The following is a 21377-nucleotide window of genomic DNA, read 5'->3' as shown; positions in this document are numbered from 1 at the left end:
TTGTTAAACCTATCTTTGAAGAGTTAAATTACAAATATTCGAAGTGCAGAAATTTTTTATTTTGTTTATAGTGATTCTCCAGACTTTCAGAATCCAAGCATCAGTGGACATCCGTTGTACAACCCAAACCTGCGTTATTATCATCATTCTATAAGAAGGCAACGAAGGCAATTTCAAGACAGTTAGCTACTTGTATGTTATATTTTAGTAAAGTGAATATTCAGAATAATGACAAACTTCCGTTCCATGGAGAATTTATTGAATGTACAGTACTGAATAGGTCAGTTTACGCTACAGAGGAAGGGATTTCAAACAAAAGTAACTAAAGCTGGAAAATTCTTTACAAAGTATTTTTAATTGACCTTCACTGTTCACTACACACTCAAAAATAGAAGCAAAGTACATACAAAATTTTTAAAATAAGCGAGTACAAACATGCATTACAGAGTCATATTTGGCACAACATTTTACATTCCTTTAATTAAATATTCTCTATAGTCTGATATCTATCAATTTTCTTCGCTGGCACTTTTTCTGAGCATTTTGAGTATTAAGTTACACAAATTTCACTGATACCACTATTTTACTCCCCGCCGGTAGAAAACGGAAACAGGCTGTCCCAGAGCTCCATGCGGTCCTGGTACAGCCCCTGTTTGACCTGCAGCTCTGAACCTATGTCCAGGTACGTCAGGTTGTCCGGCTTCATGGGCGGCCACTGAACATTGTCTAGGAGCTGCGAACTCTCTGGTATCGGATTGCTGTGGAACAACAGAAATGAGTGTTGTAGTACATTTAAATCTACATCTATAGAGGTAATTATGTTTATATGAAGTACGCTTGAATAAAAGGACAAAACACAAATTTCACAAAGTCATTGAAGGCACCTTCTCTCCAGATCGGTAGTGTATCTTCACGCATTGTTATTTCACGTACATTACACTTCTTAGCAAACTAAAGCTGTAGCGTGCAGTAACCATACATGGTGCTTCATATGGACCATTTGATTCTGAAAGTAACTCACTCAGAAGACAGCAAACCTCTGTACGGAAAACGTCTAAATACTCACGTCTGGTTGCTCAGCTCCAAAGATTAAGACAGAGGTGATATAGCTAGTATAGTTTTTGCTACTATATTCAACTCGCGGAAAAGATAAAATTGTTTCAACAAACAATGGTCATTGTCGTCGTCACCATCACCCCACCAACCACCGACATCGTCTTTGCCGTCATCGTCATCTTCATCCACGATTAGGCACTGATCCCCGTCCTATTGCATTTACTCACTTTTTCTTCCATGTCCCTCACTTTCCCTCACTTATTCATTCATAGTTTCCACCAGCAAGGATCAAATCTAACAGATGTTAAACTTTCTTTTCCAATGCGTTTTCACACACATTCCTGTCTTCTTTATTATAAAGTTCTCAAGCAATATATTATTTCGCACAGCTCGTACACTTCCTTACAAATTTTATTTAGTCACTAGAATTCAACTTGTATCCTTGTTTTCTTATACAAGTTTCATTAACGTCCAAAAATGTAGGCTGAGCACACGTTTATAAGCTTTGTGCTACTTTTGTACAGTGTCACCCTTTGTAAGTCTTCACCACACAGCTCAAACGTTAGTCAGTTTGTTTTTAGTTTTCTTAGAACAATTTTTGATTATATCGTATCTGAGGTAGTGAAAATGTGTTAGTTGTTCGAGGGTAACCTTATGGGCACACATTTTTGATCTTACGACAGTTTTGCCGCGTAGTCCCAATTCTCAGTTTGTCTTTATGGTGTGTGATAATTGTGCCCTGTGGCATGTTTACTGAACTGTAGAACAGCCCTTTGTCACAGAAGGTGAGCGTGGCCTTACTGCCGTCAAAGGGATAAGTGTTCTTCTAGGTACTTCCACGTATTGACTCTTCCATTTCTTTATAAATCTAAAACTATTATTTCGTGCACGGATACTATTTATTGGTTTGAGACGAACCGCATAGATTTACATCCATAATGATACTGATTGTGATGTTGATTTCCACTTCTTCGAACTAAGATGACAGACTAACTCATGGGAGTATCTTCAACACATTTGTAAGCCTTCAGTAAGGTTTATCAAACTGAGGTTTGTCTCGACTCCAGCCTAGGACTTTAGCTATATGTTATAAACCTTAATAAACACATCAAAAAAAGTTTTGCATCACCCCGGTTCCCAGAACTCCTGAAGATAGACGTTGACTGTGGATATTGTATCACAGACACAGTCCCTCTGACTGTTCAGCGATGTCACTAAACCCGCCCAAAGATGTAAACAACCATGCATGAGCAGGGCCTATTAGACGGAGGGGGTCCGACAGCCGATCAGTTACAGTCATTCCACCAGGAAGGACGTACACGACCCGTGTCCTCTGTAGTTCAACCATGCCTAGACGGTCAATTCCGCAATTCGATCGCGTCCGCATTGTTACTTTGTGCGGGACTGTCGATGCCATGTCTCGCTCAGACCGCCCAAGGATTACTACTGCAGAGGATGACCGCTACTTATGGATTAAGGGTCAGAGGAACCCTGGCAGCAACGCCACCATGTTGAACAATACTTTTCGTGCAGCCACAGAACGTCGTGTTACGACTCAAACTGTGCGCAATACGCTGCATGATACGCAACTTCACTCCCGGCGTCCATGGCGAGGTCCATCTTTGCAACCACGACACCATGCAGCGCGATACAGATGGCCCCAAAAACATGCCGAATGAACCGCTCAGGATTGGCATCACATTCTCTTCACCGATGAGTGTCGTATATGCCTTCAACCAGATAATCGTCGCAGACTTGTTTGAAAGCAACCCAGTCAGGCTGAACGCCTTACACACACTGTCCAGCGACTGCAGCAAGGTGGAGGTTCCCTGCTGTTTTATGGTGGCATTATGTAGGGCTGACATACACCGCTGGTGGTCATGGAAGGCGCCGTAACGGCTGTACGATACGTGAATGCCATCCTCCGACCGATAGCGCAGCCATATCGGCAGCATATTGGTAAGGCGTTCGTCTCCATGGACGACAATTCGCGCCCCTATCGTGCACATATTGTGAATGACTTCCTTCAGGATAACGACATTAATCGACTAGAGTGGCCAGCATGTTCTCCAGACATGAACCCTATCGAACATGGCTAGTATAGATCGAAAAGGGCTGTTTCTGGACGTCGTGACCCACCAACTACTCTGAGGGATCTACGCCGAATCGCCGTTGAGGAGTGGGACAATCTGTACCAACAGTGCCTTGATGAACTTGTGGATAGTATGCCACGACGAGTACAGGCATACATCAATGCAAGACTTGCCACTGGGTATTAGAGGTACCGGTGTGTACAGCAATCTGGACCACCACCTCTGAAGGCCTCGCTGTATGGTGGTACGACACGTAATGTGTGGTTTTCATGAGCAATAAAAAGGGCGGAAATAATGTTTATGTTGATCTCTGTTCCAATTTTCTGTACAAGTTCCGGAATTTTCGGAACCGAGGTGATGCAAAACTTTTTTTGATGTGTGTAGATGGATTATAGGGTACTTCAGAGTGTGTGTTTCATTCTTTATAGAAAGAAAGCAATAGAACCTTGACCTACGTCATGTGTACGATTTTAATCTACATACACCGTCCGTCCAAAAAGCCCCGAGACAGGTTTTATTTCTAGAGTACAAGCGACTCAGCCGCAGTAACTACAGTGGCAGCTTGAACTAACTTACTGTAAACACCAAATCAGCAATCGACCAGTGAGTTGTGAGCAGGCAGTGTTAAGTATTGGACGGGCGACCGTAGCCAACGTTGTTGCGTCACAAACCATATTGGGCATCGTATCTCAATGGAATGATCGAGACATTCTCCAGAGTATACTCACTAGGAGAAAAGTGTGTGCCAAGTTTGTCCCGCACACTTTGAATCCCGAAAAAAAAAAAAAAAAATGAAAGCGGAGGGTGGACGCCTAGCTACGGCTTGATCGAAATGCAAAGCGCGAACAGATCTTTTCCGGAAAAATTACCGTGGATGACAAGACTTGATGTCATGATTACGAAGTTAGCACAACACGACAAAGTGCAGAAACTGTCATGAATGAGAAAGTGCAAACATTCGCATGAACGGTCTACGCTTTCATGGCATAACCGACATTCAAGTCAAAGAGATGCTTAAGTAGAACGACATCCGAAAGAAGGACTTCACTGACATTTTCTCGTGGCTGTATGTACGTTCTGCGTATTGTACACAAGTGAGGAGTTACTCTGCAGAACACCTGAAGCATTAAATCCACAATATTAACTTTTTTGTATTTTGTTATTAATCCACTCTCGAAATTTTTTCGAATGACAGGGTACATACTCCGCACATCTTCATACGGTGCATTGCGAAGGGTGCATTGTACCACTTCTAGTCATACATTAAATGTATTCGCAATTGCGAACTCGGACAACCATCAGCCGTAGAAAGGAATGATGACAACGAAAATTTGTACTGGATTAGGACTCGAACCCGGATTTCCAGCTTATTGCGAGCTGTCTCCTTCCCATTGTCCGCCTCCGTAGCGTAGCGGTAGCGTTATCGCCTACCACGCAGGGGGCCCGGGTTCGATTCCCGGCAGGTTGTGTTGTGTGTCCTTCATCATCATTTTCATCATCATTGACGCGCAAGTCGCCGATGTGGCGTCACCTAAAAGAACTTGCAATACGGCGGCCGAACTTCCCTGAATGGGGCCTCCCGGCCAACAATGCCATACGATCATTTCATTTCATTTCCTTCCCATTTAGCTGCCCGTGTGCGACTCACGGCCAGACCCAGACTTCCACATGTCGTCAACTAAACGTCTACAATCCGTACTCGTACACCATTATGTATGTCCCCGTACAGGTACGCTTGTCAAGTGTCGGCGGATAAATACGATATTGCACTGCCTGTGTTATTCTGAATAACAATACAAAGTTCCCTTGGACGTGCACGCATGTCTGAAGGATCACGCACTGCGGCTAGTACAGACGTTATGAAATACACTAAATATATTCCTTTCTATATGCATTCATCGTAATTCAAAACAACACAGGCCTGAAATACCGTATTTATCCGCCGACACCAAACAAGCGACTTTCATGTCTCATCTGTACGGGAATATACATAATGGATGTACGAGTACAGGTTGTAGACGCATGCTCGATGATGGAAGTTTTGGTATGGCCGCGAGTCGTGTACGGATAGACCAATGGTAAGATGACCGTTCGCGATAAACGAGAAATCCAGGCTCGAGTCGCGCGGTCCTGCTCAAGTTTTCACTGTCGTCATTCCATTCTACAGCTGATGGTTGTCCGTATTCGCAATTGCGAATACATCTAATGTATTTCATAACGGCTGTAATCGCCGCAGTTCCTGTTGCTTTGCATTCATGTCCAAAGGAACTGATAGTAACAAAGAGAGTGCAATATCGTCGTACTTCTAGTCATTTTCTTTCCTATTCCACTCGAGACTACGGTCGCAGGTTCGAATCCTGCCTCGGGCATGGATGTGTGTGATGTCCTTAGGTTAGTTAGGTTTAATTAGTTCTAAGTTCTAGACGATTGATGACCTCAGAAGTTAAGTCGCATAGTGCTCAGAGCCATTTGAACCATCCACTCGAGAGTGTGTAACGGGACACGCTCCTCTAGCATTACTTTTCCTCAACATTAGTTGTCGATACCAGTACCATTTTCGAATTTTGGACACGTCAATATCACTCAGCTGTTTTTCTGAAAACTTGCATACAATTTTACACATAGTACACTATATTTCAAGCTAAAATTTATTTTCGATGTTATAACGGATAAGTACTAGTTCTGAATGTACAGTTAAAATTATTTTGTAGAAATATTTGAAATTACGAACTATTGGCACACTTAAAATTTCTGTTATCAATTACGCAATACTGTGCTGGTTACTACGTTTATTTCGGGATTCATTTGTGAAATAATAAACGTAAGTAATTATGTAACATAAACTAATAGAAATTCATTTGTCAAGAAAAACTGTAAATCCTTCGGAATATTGTTATTTCCGATGAGTGAGATAGTAGTAAGTATGCCTCTGATGTTAGCGGGCCTATTTTTGTATTTTTTGCTAACAATGTAATTTTGGCTTTGTTAAAGTAAAAAATCAAAATACTGTGTGATATACTATAATGTGACAAAATATATTAACGTAACAACAAAAATTCTGCAACAACAATCTTTTATTGAAGAACAATCTTCAAATTTATTTAGATCAATCCAACCGTGAGGATCTAAAATGTGACATTTTCAGCTTCAGGAATCAGAATCAGAGCCATAGACAAGAAGAATTGGAGCCAACTCTGCAAGAAAAGATAAGTGAGCTAACAACTTTAATGTAATCTTCGCTCCTCTCAGATCTTCATAAAAGACTAATGTGGACAATAGCTGCAAGTAGGAAGGAGGGGCGGGGAGATCTACATCTACATCCATACTCCGCAAGCCACCTGACGGTGTGTGGCGGAGGGTACCTCGAGTACCTCTATCGGTTCACCGTTCTATTCCAGTCTCGTATTGTTCGTGGAAAGAAAGATTGTCGGTATGCCTCTGTGTGGGCTCTAATCTCTCTGATTTTATCCTCATGGTCTCTTCGCGAGATATACGTAGGAGGAAGCAATATACTGCTTGACTCCTCGGTGAAGGTTGTTGTTGTGGAAACTTCCTGGCAGATTAAAACTGTGTGCCCGACCGAGACTCGAACTCGGGACCTTTCCGAGTTCGAGTCTCGGTCGGGCACACAGTTTTAATCTGCCAGGAAGTTTCATATCAGCGCACACTCCGCTGCAGAGTGAAAATCTCATTCTGGTTGTTGTTGTTGTTGTTGTGGCCCTCAGTCCTGAGACTGGTTTGATGCAGCTCTCCATGCTACTCTATCCTGTGCAAGCTTCTTCATCTCCCAGTACCTACCGCAACCTACATCCTCCTGAATCTGCTTAGTGTATTCATCTCTTGGTCTCCCTCTACGATTTTTACCCTCCACGCTGCCCTCCAATACAAAATTGGAGATCCCTTGATGCCTCAGAACATGTCCTACCAACCGATCCCTTCTTCTAGTCAAGTTGTGCCACAAACTTCTCTTCTCCCCAATCCTATTCAATACTTCCTCATTAGTTATGTGATCTACCCATCTAATCTTCAGCATTCTTCTGTAGCACCACATTTCGAAAGCTTCTATTCTCTTCTTGTCCAAATTAAGTAGCGTCCATGTTTCACTTCCATACATGGCTACACTCCATACAAATACTTTCAGAAATGACTTCCTGACACTTAAATCTATACTCGATGTTAACAAATGTCTCTTCTTCAGAAACGCTTTCCTTGCCATTGCCAGTCTACATTTTATATCCTCTCTACTTCGACCATCATCAGTTATTTTGCTCCCCAAATAGCAAAACTCCTTTACTACTCTAAGTGTCTAATTTCCTAATCTAATTCCCTCAGCATCGACCGAGTTAACTAGACTACATTCCATTAATCTCGTTTTGCTTTTGTTGATGTTCATCTTATATCCTCCTTTCAAGACACTGTCCATTCCGTTCAACTGCTCTTCCAAGTGCTTTGCTGTCTCTGACAGAATTACGATGTCATCGGCGAACCTCAAAGTTTTTATTTCTTCTCCATGGATTTTAATACCTACTCCGAATTTTTCTTTTGTATCCTTTACTGCTTGCTCAATATACAGGTTGAATAACATCGGGGATAGGCTACAACCCTGTCTCACTCCCTTCCCAACCACTGCTTCCCTTTCATGTTCCTCGACTCTTATAACTGCCATCTGGTTTCTGTACAAATTGTAAATAGCCTTTCGATCCCTGTATTTTACCCCTGCCAGCTTCAGAATTTGAAAGAGAGTATTCCAGTCAACATTGTCAAAAGCTTTCTCTAAGTCTACATGTGCTAGAAACGTAGGTTTGCCCTTCCTTAATCTAGCTTCTAAGATAAGTTGTAAGGTTAGTATTGCCTCACGTGTTCCAACATTTCTACGGAATCCAAACTGATCTTGCCCGAGGTCGGCTTCTATCAGTTTTCCCATTCGTCTGTAAACAATTCACGTTAGTATTTTGCAGCTGTGACTTTTTAAACTGATAGTTCGGTAATTTTCACATCTGTCCACACCTGCTTTCTTTGGGATTGGAATTATTATATTCTTCTTGAAGTCTGAGGGTATTTCACCTGTTTCATACATGTCACCAGAAGATAGAGTTTTGTCAGGACTGGCTCTCCCAAGGGCGTCAGTAGTTCCAAAGGAATGTTGTCTACTCCGGGGGCCTTGTTTTGACTCAGGTCTTTCAGTGCTCTGTCAAACTCTTCACGCAGTAACGTATCTCCCATTTCATCTTCATCTACATCCTCTTCCATTTCCATAATATTGTCCTCAAGTACATCGCCCTTGTATAGACCCTCTATATACTCCTTCCACCTTTCTGCTTTCCCTTCTTTGCTTAGAACTGGGTTTCCATCTGAGCTCTTGATATTCATATAAGTGGCTCTCTTTTCTCCAAAGGTCTCTTTAATTTTCCTGTAGGCAGTATCTATCTTACCCCTAGTGAGACATGCCTCTACATCCTTACATTTGTCCTCTAGCCATACCTGCTTAGCCATTTTGCACTTCCTGTCAATCTCATTTTTGAGACGTTTGTATTCCTTTTTGCCTGCTTCATTTACTGCATTTTTATATTTTCTCCTTTCATCAATTAAATTCAATATTTCTTCTGTTACCCAAGGATTTCTACTAGCCCTCGTCTTTTTACCTACTTGAACCTCTGCTGCCTTCACTATTTCATCCCTCAAAGCTACCCATTCTTCTTCTACTGTATTTCTTTCCCCCATTCCTGTCAATTGTTCCCTTAAACTGTCCCTGAAACTCTGTACAACCTCTGGTTTAGTCAGTTTATCCAGGTCCCATCTCCTCAAATTCCCACCTTTTTGCAGTTTCTTCAGTTTTAATCTACAGGTCATAACCAATAGATTGTGGTCAGAGTCCACATCTGCCCCTGGAAATGTCTTACAATTTAAAATCTGGTTCCTAAATCTCTGTCTTACCATTATATACTCTATGTGAAACCTTTTAGTATCGCCAGGGTTCTTCCATGTATACAACCTTCTTTCATGATTCTTAAACCAAGTGTTAGCTATGATTAAGTTATGCTCTGTGCAAAATTCTAAAAGACGGCTTCCTCTTTAATTTCTTAGCCCCAATCCATATTCACCTACTATGTTTCCTTCTCTCCCTTTTCCTACTGTCGAATTCCAGTCACCCATGACTATTAAATTTTCGTCTCCCTTCACTACCTGAATAATTTCTTTTATCTCATCATACATTTCTTCAATTTCTTCGTCATCTGCAGAGCTAGTTGGCATATAAACTTGTACTACTGTAGTAGGCATGGGCTTCGTGTCTATCTTGGCCACTATAATACGTTCACTATGCTGTTTGTAGTTGCTTACCCGAATTCCTATTTTTTTATTCATTATTAAACCTACTCCTGCAATACCCTTATTTGACTTTGTATTTATAACCCTGTATTCACCTGACCAGAAGTCTTGTTCCTCCTGCCACCGAACGTCACTAATTCCCACTATATCTAACTTTAACCTATCCATTTCCCTTTTTAAATTTTCTAACCTACCTGCCCGATTAAGGGAATATTTTACCCAAGAGGACGCCATCGTCATTTAACCATACAGTAAAGCTGCATGCCCTCGGGAAAAATTACGGCTGTAGTTTCCTCTTGCTGCCCGCATCTCGTGGTCGTGCGGTAGCGTTCTCGCTTCCCACGCCCGGGTTCCCGGGTTCGATTCCCGGCGGGGTCAGGGATTTTCTCTGCCTGTGATGGCTGGGTGTTGTGTGCTGTCCTTAGGTTAGTTAGGTTTAAGTAGTTCTAAGTTCTAGGGGACTGATGACCATAGCTGTTAAGTCCCATAGTGCTCAGAGCCATTTGAACCATTTTTTCCCCCTTGCTTTCAGCCGTTCGCAGAACCACAACAGCAAGGCCGTCTTGGTTATTGTTACAAGGCCAGATCAGTCAATCATCCAGACTGTTGACCTTGCAACTACTGAAAAGGCTGCTGCCCCTATTCAGGAACCACGCGTTTGTCTGGCCTCTCAACAGATACCCCTCCGTTGTGGTTGCACCTACGGTACGGCTATCTGTATCGTTGAGGCACGCAAGCCTCCCCACCAACGGCAAGGTCCATGGTTCATGGGGGGGGGGGGGGGGGGGGGGTGAAGGTATGTTCTCGAAACTTCAGCAAAAGCCCGTACCGAGCTACTGAGCGACTCTCTTGCAGAGTCTTCCACTGGAGTTTATCTATCATCTCCGTAACGCTTTCCCGATTACTAAATGATCCTGTCTCTATCTCTTCTATCAACCCTATATGGTACGGATCCCACACCGGTGAGCAGTATTCAAGCAATGGGCGAACAAGTGTACTGTAACCTACTTCCTTTGTTTTCGGACTGCATTTCCTCAGTCCGGCATCTGCTTTACCGACGATCAACTTTATATGATCATTCCATTTTAAATCACTCCTAATGCCTACTCCCAGATAATTTATGGAATTAATTGCTTCCAGTTGCTGACCTGCTGTATTGTAGCTAAATGATAAAGGCTCTGCTAAATGATAAAGGCTCTTTCTTTCTATGTATTCGCAGCACATTACACTTGTATACATTGAGATTCAATTGCCATTTCCTGCACCATGCGCCAATTCGTTGCAGATCGTCCTGCATTTCAGTACAATTTTCAGTTGTTACAACCTCTCGATATACTACAACATCATCCGCAAATAGCCTCAGTGAACTTCCGATGTTACCCACAAGGTCATTTATATATATTGTGAGTGGCAACGGTCCTACGACACTCCCCTGCGGCAAGAGATTACAAGTGGAACCAAGGAAGAAAGGCTGTCTAGATGCCTCCGTATAAGCCCTATCTTCTTTTAGCTTATCTTCGCATTCTTTATCGAAAATGTACGTTACTGGCAGTAACAACTTTCAGAAGTCAGCCGCACGTTCCTATTTTCTAAATTGCCTCAGTAATTTTTCCTGAAAAGTACGTCGTCTTCTCACCAGGGATTTCCATTTGAGTTGAAGAAGATCTCCATAATATTTGGTTGTTGACCAAACCTAGCGGTAACAAAGCTAGCAACTCGCCTCTGAACTGCTTCGATATCATCCTTTAATCTGACCTGGTGAGGATACCAAAGACTCGAGTAGTTTTCAATAATGGCTCGCACTAGTGTTCTATACACTATCTCCATTATAGATGAGCTGCAGTTTCCGAGAATTCTCTCAAGAAACCGAAGCTGGGCATTTATCTTCCCAGCTGCCGATCTTACGTATTCCTTCTAATTCATATCGCTTTACAACTCACCACATCTCGCAGGAGAGCTTCTGTAAAGTTTGGAAGGTAGGAGACGAGGTACTGCCAGAAGTAAAGCTGTGAGTACCGGGCGTGAGTCGTGCTTCGGTAGCTTAGATGGTAGAGCACTTGCCCGCGAAAGGCAAAGGTCCCGAGTTCGAGTCTCGGTCGGGCACACAGTTTTAATCTGCCAGGAAGTTTCAACTCACCTAGTATTTAAACGTCGTGACTGTATTTGGAAGTTATAGGATTGTTTTTCTCTGCTCATCTGGATTAACTTACATTTTTCTACATTTAAGGCAAGCCGCGATTTATCTCACGAAATAGAAAATTTGTCCGTCATCTTGTATCTTCTGTAGTTGTTCAACGATGACACTTTCACAATACTGCAGCGTCGTCAACAAACACACTCGTGATGCTGCTCACCTTGCCCGTGAGATCATTTACGTGTTCGGAGAACAAGAGCGGTCCTATAACCTTCCGTGAGGCACTGCTGACGATACCTTTGTTTCTGATGAACAACTACCGACCACGACAGCTTACTGGATTCTATGCTTGAAACGTTCTCAAGTCACTCACCTATCTGACAATATTCGTCCACAGGGCGGAGTGACGCACCGTGCAAAACGATTTTCCGGAAATCTGCGGGTATTGAATCTTCCCCTTGCTCTTCATCCACGGATTGCAGGATATCGTGCGAGAAAAGGGCAAGCTGAGGTCCGCACGAGTGAAGCCTTGTAAGTCCGTGATGATCTATTGAAAGAAGTTTTTCTGTTCCAAGGAAATTTATTACATTCGAGCTCAGGATATGCTCAAGAACTCTGCAGCAAACAGATGAAATCGTTACCGGTTTGTAACCTAGCGGATCCGTTCTCTTACCCTTCTTATACAATAGGAGTCACCTGCGCTTTTTCCGGAGACTCGTGACTCTCCGATGGGCGATAGGTTCGCGATAAATACAGGCTAAGTACGGGGTCAATACGGTGCAGCACTCTCTGTACAGCCGAATTGGGATTACATCAGGAAATGGTGACTTATTTGTTTTCAGCTCTTTCAGTTGCTCCTCAAGCCCACAGAAGACTGTTTCCATGTCCTCGAAGCTAGCGTGTGTGAGACGGTCAGAACTACGGTATTTCTGCACGATCCTTCTGTGTGATTTCTTAAACGCGAAATTTAAAACTTCGGCTTTTATTGTGCCGTATTCTATCACCATGTGTAACTTGTCTGCAAGTGCCTGAATAGAAGCCATCAATCCGTTTAGCGATGTTATGCAGGACCAGAATTTTCTCGGATTCTCGGCAAAATCTTACTCCAACGAATGACAATAGAACTTGTATGCTTCACGCAATGTTATTTTTATAAACGAACGAATTTTTATTAAATTTTGTTTGTCGAAATATCTGCGATTTTTGTAAGTAAGAGTGCAAGAATTTGTGTTTTTCAGCATTTTTCCGAATTTTGTTATTAAACTATGGAGGGTCTTTTTCGTCCATAATCCACTTATTCAGCACAGACTTCTCGAAAACGCAATTTAGAGTCAGTTTAAAATTTGCTGAGAATTCCTCTACGTCCATCATACTGGAATTAATGATGACCACTCTTTTTTTTTTAAATAGGATGCTTATTTGCTCGTTCCGGCATAAAGGTCTCATAGCCTACTCGATGGATTTATTAACTTTACTAATAGTCATCGCTATGATTATAACACTATCGCTAATACCTGTCTCTTAACCGACTCTGTCGATAAATTCAGGCCTGTTTGTGGCAACAAGATCCAAAATATTTTTATTGCGTGTGGTCTGTCGAATTCGCTCCTCGAAACAGTATTCGAATCAGAGATACTCAAAAGACTATCTCTCCGCACCACCAGCAGTAAATCCACATACGTCGCAGTCTATACTCGGTACGTTCAAGTCGCCTTCAATTGTGCTGAGGTGATAAAGGTCATGGGTACACCGATATGCACATATACGGATGGCGGTAGTATTGCGTTCACAAGATATAAATCGGCAGTGCATTGGCGGATCTATCATTTGTACTCAGGTGATTCAATGAAAAGTTTTCCGACGTGATTATGGCCGAACGACGGGAACTAACATACTGTGAACGTGGAATGGTAATTGGAGCTACACACATGGGACATTCCATTTCGGACATCGTTGGGGAATTCAGTATTCCGAGATCCACAGAGTCAAAAGTGTGCCAAGAATACCAAATTTCAAGCATTACTTCTCAAAACGAACACGCAGTAGCCGAAAGCCCTCAGTGAACGACCGAGAATAATTGTGTTTGCGTTTAGTTGTCAGTGCTAACAGACAAGCAACACTGTGTGAAATAACTGCAAAAATCGATTTGGGACGTACGACGAACACACCCTTTAAGACAGTGCGGTGAAATTTAGCCTTGCTGGGCTATGGCAGCAGCCAATCAACCATATCAGTTGGACGCTAGGCATCTGGAAGACCGTGGCCAGGTCAGATTAGTTTCAGTTTCAGTTAGTAAGAGATGATGGTATGGTGGAAGTGGAGCCGAGACCCTACGAAACCATGGACCCAAGTTGTCAAGAAGGCACTGTGCAGGCTGGTGGTAGCTTCATAATGGTGTGCGATGCGTTTGCATGAAATGGACTGGTCTAATTGAATCGAACATTCACTGGAATTGACTATGTTCGACCATTTAGGACTTCATGTTTCAAACAATGATGGAATTTTTATGTGTGGCAACGCGCCATGTCACCGGGTCGCAACTATTCGCGATTGGTTTGAGTTGCATTCTGGACAATTCGAGGGTATGATTTGGTCACCCGGGTCGCCCGACATGAATCCCATCGAACATTTATGGGACACAATCGAGAGGTCAGTACGTGCAAAAACTTCCGCACCGGCAACACTTTCGCAACAATGGACGGCTATAAAGGCAGCTTGGTTCAATATATGTGCAGGGGACTTTCAACGACACATGCTGGCAAACTGACGGCCAAAATATTTTTCAAATAAGCTAACGACCTGAAACAAAAAGTCCTATAGGAATAGATTTTTCTTCCTGGTATCTTCTTCGCTACAGAACAAGGTGATACAATAATAAGACATTGAACTCTTATTCGGAGTGACGCTAACTAAAATCGCCGATACGCCATTCAGATTTTGTTTCTCCGTGGTGTGCCAACATAAAGGGAAATTGCCGGGATATTTCCTTTGAATAGCCATCCTTCCCCTTCCCAGTTTGTGTTTGGTCACTAATGACCCCGTCGTCGACGGGACATTAAAGTCTAATAATCTCCTGCCCTTCTTTGCTCTAGTTCGCCTGAAGGTAACAGAAATTTTAATTAGAAGGGTGTCTCTATTTTATTTTAACGAGTAGCGCCACGGCCAGTTTAGTGAGGAACGAGAGATGTGAAAAATGGTGGTCGTTGTGTATTGATAAAAATTTCTATTACTCTCTGAACATGGCGTTTTTAGTTTGTATTGGTGCCTGCCTTGCCGTTAGATTCACCGTCGAACTTAGTGGTCTATTGATAAAGCGCGTACTGGAGTACCAAGAGTTACGGCATCGAATCCCGGTCGGACCGCGGAAATTTTAAGTCTAGCCTTCACCTCTCGACAATGTGTGAAGTTGTCAGGGACGACACGTGGTTCGCGTTCCGCGTTAGACTGTAGGTCCCCTTTCGGAACACTGGGGTAGATTAGGGGCGTTCAAGTCACTGAAGCCGCATCCAATCTAAATACCAGCCAGACGAAACTGTTATTATTATTATTATTATTATTAGCTGGACAAGGTTCGTCAGTGACAAGACATTTTCTGGATCTGTTTGGGGAAACTTCAGAATACAATACAGAAATTACGATGCTTCGAAATGAACTGGAACCAAGTTCGGTGCAGATACGAGACGCTCTACGAACATGTGGGTTCACGTCATATCGGCGATTACGAGCACGTTGAATGAAAAGAAAACGCGAATTCCAAGGACCTAGTTTGTAACGAACAGTAAAAACACTTGTCTCTCTCTATATGGATGATGGTAGTTACAGCTTATTGAGGCGAATGCCATGAACTTAATACAAGGGCTGTCTATCGCTTTTTGAGTGAAATTAATTAGAAAATTAATCTCTGACCGCTTTGCATGACTCATGGTTCATGTATGCACCTTTTGTTCTGACAGAAATTCTCTCCTACTTTCGAAACTCTTAACAATCAGTTGCAATACTTGCTATTAAATCATAAAGTTCTGATACAACACAAATAAAATAAAATTTCAGTATTAGGATCAGGGGAGAATTGAGTGTAAGGACTACCTTGCCGGCCGCAGTGGCCGAGCGGTTCTTGGCGCTACAGTCTGGAGCCGCGCGACCGCTACGGTCGCAGGTTCGAATCTTGCCTCGGGCACGCCATTTGATGTCCTTAGGTTAGTTAGGTTTAAGTAGTTCTAAGTTCTAGGGGACTGATGACCTCAGAAGTTAAGTCCCATAGTGCTCAGAGCCATTTGAACCATTTTTGTATTACCTTTAGAAATAACTTCATCAGCAAAAAATTCACTTTCTTCTAGGAACATTAGAGGATAGAAGACTGCACTTCCCTCATTCTCTCTCTTTGTGTGTGTGTGTGTGTGTGTGTGTGTGTGTGTGTGTGCGTGTGCGTGTGTGTGTGTGTGTGTGTGTGTGTGTGTGTGTTCACGCGCGCGTGTGTTCAAAAAAATGTTCAAATGTGTGTGAAATCTTATGGGACTTAACTGCTAAGGTCATCAGTCCCTAAGCTTACACACTACTTAACCTAAATTATCCTAAGGCCAAACACACTCATACCCATGCCCGAGGGAGGACTCGAACCTCCGCCGAGACCAGCCGCACAGTCCATGACTGCAGCGCCCTGGACCACTCGGCTAGGCCCGCGCGGCGCGCGCGTGGGTCTATGTGTGTTACTTTTTTGAGATACTGCTCATTTTAGTGCCCCATAATCAGAAATTTGACAATAATGATGGTTTGGTGGCTTCTACACATGCACATCAACTACCGCTTGAAAATGTCACAAGAGCCAGAACTGACCAGTGGTGGACAACAAACAGTAGCTACGGTCGAGGGAGAAAATGTTCTCGTTTCAGAAATTTAGTGCGACTATGATGTCTCAGAATAAAGGGGAGTAAAATGATACGAAGGGGGGTAAATTGATACTTTTACCAAGCGAGACTGTCTGAACAGTTCCTTACCCTGTCTTCACAAAATTCGCCCACATCGTCGTAAGTCGCTCAAGAGTTTGGATTTCTGGATCACTTTCTTGAAAAAATGGAAAATCCAGCGCTGACAAGTAGAACAAGTAGATTAGCTCGTCATGATGAACAACACCTACGAAAGACGAAAACAAGTGACGTAATTATATTTATTCACGTCATAACGTATTGACTTGGAATACTTATATACTGTTACTGTTAAATGTCAACTTAAAACCTAATCTTATGTCATAGGGATTTTGTTTACTTTTATATGCCAGCCATATTATACAGTTTTATGAGTATCCAATTGTGTTAAAAGTCCATTGCTTTGGTCAACAAGTCAGGCTAAGCATTGCGACTAATAATTACATCTGACAGAGATATTAAGAACATTAGTTAATGGCTCCCACAGATAATAACATTGTAAATCTGCAAAAATATGAACGATGAGATAAATCCACTTTGTGGGAAAAACGTACCGTATGGCGTCGTAGTATTTGGGTAGTAAACGAAGCTGTACCTTCCCTGATAAGAAAATCTGTAAAAGTAAACTGGAAAATCACTAATTCCTGATATTATTTTAGCTGCGCGGTCTTCGCCGAAACATATGATGGAATCTGCATACAGCTGAAAGAAAACGGTTGTATGTGAGTCGTAAATCTGTTTTGCGTTCACTATTTATTTCATGAATGTCATACTTGTATTGAACATTACCTTTCCGAGGCCATCGAGTGAGTTATTAGTGATGGGTTGGTTGTTGATGTAGAAGGCCTTCAACTCTCGGCTAATGTTGCGGGAGCGCTCCGTACCTCTTTCGTACATGAATGATATTGGAGCGACAGTCTCGAAGTTTTCATACATGTCGTTGGCCCACGTTGAATTTTCAACTACGGCTGAAAAGAATCAGCGACAGTCAGAACTGTTAACATGACTGCGGAAAGAAAGATCTGTACACGTATTAGTACTTACAGAGAGCCTTCCACGAGAATTCGTCCTTTGTGTAGCCAGTCATCCACGGAACTTTCGTGAAGTTCCCGCTCAGTAGCTGTGGATATGGTTCTTGATCAAGATATCTCTCACTGCCGTCATTGAGATCAGGTTCAATGACAGGGTAGTAGATGAGTATCGGATCGTATCCCCATTCCTGTAACATTGCGTGTTTAGATGGCTATACTGGACACGTTGTTCAGGTTTGGGGCTTTTTGTGTCTACATTGTACTATTGGAAAGACTAGTTTAAAACTACTGTACTGCTGTAGATGTACCTGAGATACTAACCGCTAGTCCGTCCATGGAGTACGCGATTTCTTCCGCTGTCTTCTCGCGCATGCAGTCGGCTATCTGCTGAGAGGTCCCCGTCGGGCAGCCAACGAGTTCCGCGTGCTTTCTCGCCTTCACCACTGGATCTCTGTCAATGTCCCACATTGTGTCAATAGAAGCACTCATTGAAATTGCCCTCTGGAATAAACCTGGAACGAAAGCATATTCGTATCGTGAAAGGTAGCCTTAGATATCAGACATTCGGAGGAAGTTCATCAGCAGGTGCATCGTCACGCATCAGTAAGGGTGACTTATTAGACATCAACAGTGCACTGATGGTCCTCTAAATCTCTTTGTTCTGCGGTGTTTGGTTAAGAAAGATACTCACGTTGTACGTTTGCTTCTATATCCATTACGATAATGTATTAACTGGTGACATTGTACCTTGTCGTCCACTGTGTCATCCAGTATATGTTTCTCTGCCTTCTGTCTGTTGTGCTGTGTTATGGATAGACAACACCAAAGAGCAGAGCATAAATTGCTGCTTGTGAAAAGAGCAGCAATAAAATTTGTTTTATTCAGTAGAAAACACCACCATTTGATTGTTTTAAGTACAACCCAGGTTTCGACCTTTTACGCCATTTTCAGGTGTCTGATTTTATGTCTTTAACATATATTGCAGGACACTTAACATGTTGTCAAGCTCAAAGTTGGCCATAAATTAAGAAAAATATTTGCTCCTAATTTATGGCCAACTTTGAGCTTGACATCATGTTAGTGTCCTGGATTATATGTTAAAGACATAAACTCACATACTGGAAAATGGCATAAACGGCTGAAACCTGAATTGAATTTAAATAAACAATAAAACAGTGAAATGGCGGAGTGTTCCATTAAAAATACTATATGACCGTTGCTCAGCAACATCAGAAACTTTTTTATAATATTTGTGTTCTTGGTTGTCACAAATATTTAGTTGTCTTTTTTCTTCCAGTGTATGTCGCTATATGCAAGGCCCCACTGCTAGACTGGAGATGTTAGCTAGCAGCTTACTGGGTCCACCTCTGTTGAGTTTGGCGGTCGCAACGAGTACCGTCTTTTTGACGTCACTTCCAAGTAAGCAGAGCGTGAAACTAGCTTCGCCCATAGTTCTACGATACTGCCACTCGCACTGCCATATGACTGTGGAATCGATGGGTCCAAGACGGCCTTACCCAACATCATCCAGAGTCTCAAAGGCCCACGAGACATGCGCCCGAGAGAACTGGTGTATTGTTTTCTCGGTCGTGAGCGAACGACCAACCACATTGATTGATGAATTCTGGCTGAAGTAGCATGGGACCTGTTATCGCGGCTCAGTTGCACTCGATGGCCAACCAAGTTCGACCATTGTTGTTGTCAGAGGTGGTGCCTCAGTGCACTGAATTACGCACCCTGTACACCCCTCCAGATCATCTACAAATTTAATCACGTTTTCTTCCTACTGTACTGTTAAATTTTGGTGTCAGGTATTCTTTATGCTGCTGCAGTTTTATTGGTCAGTACAATACTAACGCAGTTTTCAACTGATTACTTTGGCCGAATAAAATATCTTACATTGAAAATCAATCGATGTAAACTTAATGGAAAAGCTTTCGGTCGTTTTACATCGTCCAGTACAATTGGCGGGATGTGTGTCGCAGGACGGAAGATTCCAGCATAGGGCAGTTACAACGTACATAAAAGATTGTAGAACATTTGTTAAGGCTTTTAGACTTACTCATAGCTTACGTCTTAAAACAAAGGAATCATGTTCTAAACTCAGACAGCCTTTTGTGTTCACTTTATGAAACTGAAACAGATTAAGTTAGCAAAAGTTATTTGGCTCCTATCATGCTGTACACATGAAATGTACACGCAGTTGCAAATATAGACAACTATTAGCTTTATAATGGAATGATGACAATGAAAAGCTGTGCCGAAGCGGTACTCGAAACCGGATTTCTCGCTCATCGCGAGCGGTCGCCTTGGCATTAGGCTATCTGAGCGCGATTCATGGCAGACTCAAATTACTACAAATCGTCAACCACGTGTATACAACCTGTACTCCTACTTCCATTACGTACGAGTATATTCCCGCAGAAGACAGACATTTCACTTGAAAGTAGCTTGCCCGGTGTCGGCGGATAAATATGATATTGTAGTTGTTCAGAAGTTCGTTGCAATGTTGCTCCGGGCGTGTATGCACGTCCGAATGAACATTTCATCGTAATTCGGAATAGCACAGACACTACACTCTAGCATCGTATCGGAGAAACACTTACTCACTCGCAGAAGTCACCACACTTATACCGTGTAACACTGCCTCTATCCTTGATAACTGCCTCAATTCGACGAGGAAGGAAGTCAACAAGTTTCTTCAGCTGCGCCATATGCAAGTGAAGTCACTCATTGACGAATGGGGGCTACCGAATTGCGGAGGCATTGTTGACTGGTATGTTTCACCCACTTTTCTGAACAGTCCCAGATTTAATCTGCTGCACCCGTTTGCTTCTTCACTGGCCCACTCTAAACTAGCCATAATTTAGAGGGGGCCATCGGAGAATGGGTGTGCATCAAACCAGGAAGGTACATGGGCAGCCTCGTGAACAAGGCTGTTCCCATTGAGGAATATGGGAGTGTCTACAGATTACTAATTATGTAGGTGTGCGACAAAGAGCAACAACTGGTGACTGAGAATATTGAAATAAATATCCTGTTCATGATTACAGTAACCTCAGTGAGTAAACACAGCACATCGTACGAAAATTGCCCCAGAGCATCACACAACCAGCGACGGACCGATCTATAGCCTCCACATATTGCGCGTAAAACCACTTAACTGGATATTCAGGCCACTCGAATCATTGCATGACATGAAAAGAGGCAAAATATTCACTCTTTGGAGCACACTACACGCCCACAGTCAGCGCGTCTTGAATTTTTGCGTTATGTGGCCCACAGAACACGTGGCGCTTTATGTAACGGTCTCAACAAAGGACCTTTGCGAAGTACCCGACTGCAAAAGTTTTCTGCATGCAATCTGGAGGGATCTTAGTTTACTGACATCGCCACTTCCTGTCGTTTTTGAAACAGACACTCACTGACAAGGCATGACACTTCTTCTCCAGTCCATGACCGTTAGAATCCAGTTACGACCACTGTTCTTACACCGTCTGACATGGCTACGTTTGCTACTCCATTCCTTTGTAAATAGGTTGGACAGTCGCCATTCATACACCACCAAATCATTCACGTTGTGGTTATGGATGAATCCAGACACGATAGTCTCCTTTTTGCCATTATGTTGCGTCTCCATGTCGAGCCACTTTAATGCTGTGATGGCATACAACCGATTCGGATTGTCTGGATTGGCATCAGCGGTGGACTGTCACGAGGCAGCCTAGTAGCTGTTCTACACTACCCCCAGAGCACCAAAGAGATCAGGGTGTTGTTCAAACGGAGTCACTAATATACTGACGGAGGAAAAGTC

The 21377-nt window shown here is 42.8% G+C and overlaps 1 protein-coding gene across 1 annotated transcript in view; it reads right to left on the bottom strand.

Annotated features, from left to right (window-relative positions):
• Positions 1 to 336: 336 nt before the first annotated feature.
• The window catches only part of LOC124596030 (esterase E4-like), a 46035-nt gene continuing 24994 nt past the window's right edge, over positions 337 to 21377 (bottom strand). Inside the window, exons 5-10 of the mRNA XM_047134992.1 lie at positions 17885 to 18075; positions 17577 to 17751; positions 17322 to 17500; positions 17087 to 17234; positions 16605 to 16740; positions 337 to 758 (exon numbers count right to left, since the gene is read on the bottom strand). Coding sequence (XP_046990948.1) covers positions 584 to 758; positions 16605 to 16740; positions 17087 to 17234; positions 17322 to 17500; positions 17577 to 17751; positions 17885 to 18075 — 1004 coding nt within the window. The 3' untranslated portion in view covers positions 337 to 583. The remainder of the gene's footprint in view (positions 759 to 16604; positions 16741 to 17086; positions 17235 to 17321; positions 17501 to 17576; positions 17752 to 17884; positions 18076 to 21377) is intronic.

The sequence above is a fragment of the Schistocerca americana genome, chromosome 2 (assembly GCF_021461395.2).
Source record: "Schistocerca americana isolate TAMUIC-IGC-003095 chromosome 2, iqSchAmer2.1, whole genome shotgun sequence".
In the NCBI taxonomy this organism is placed as follows: domain Eukaryota; kingdom Metazoa; phylum Arthropoda; class Insecta; order Orthoptera; family Acrididae; genus Schistocerca; species Schistocerca americana.
Note: the sequence above shows the minus strand (reverse complement) of the source record. Positions and strands in the feature narration are given on the sequence as shown.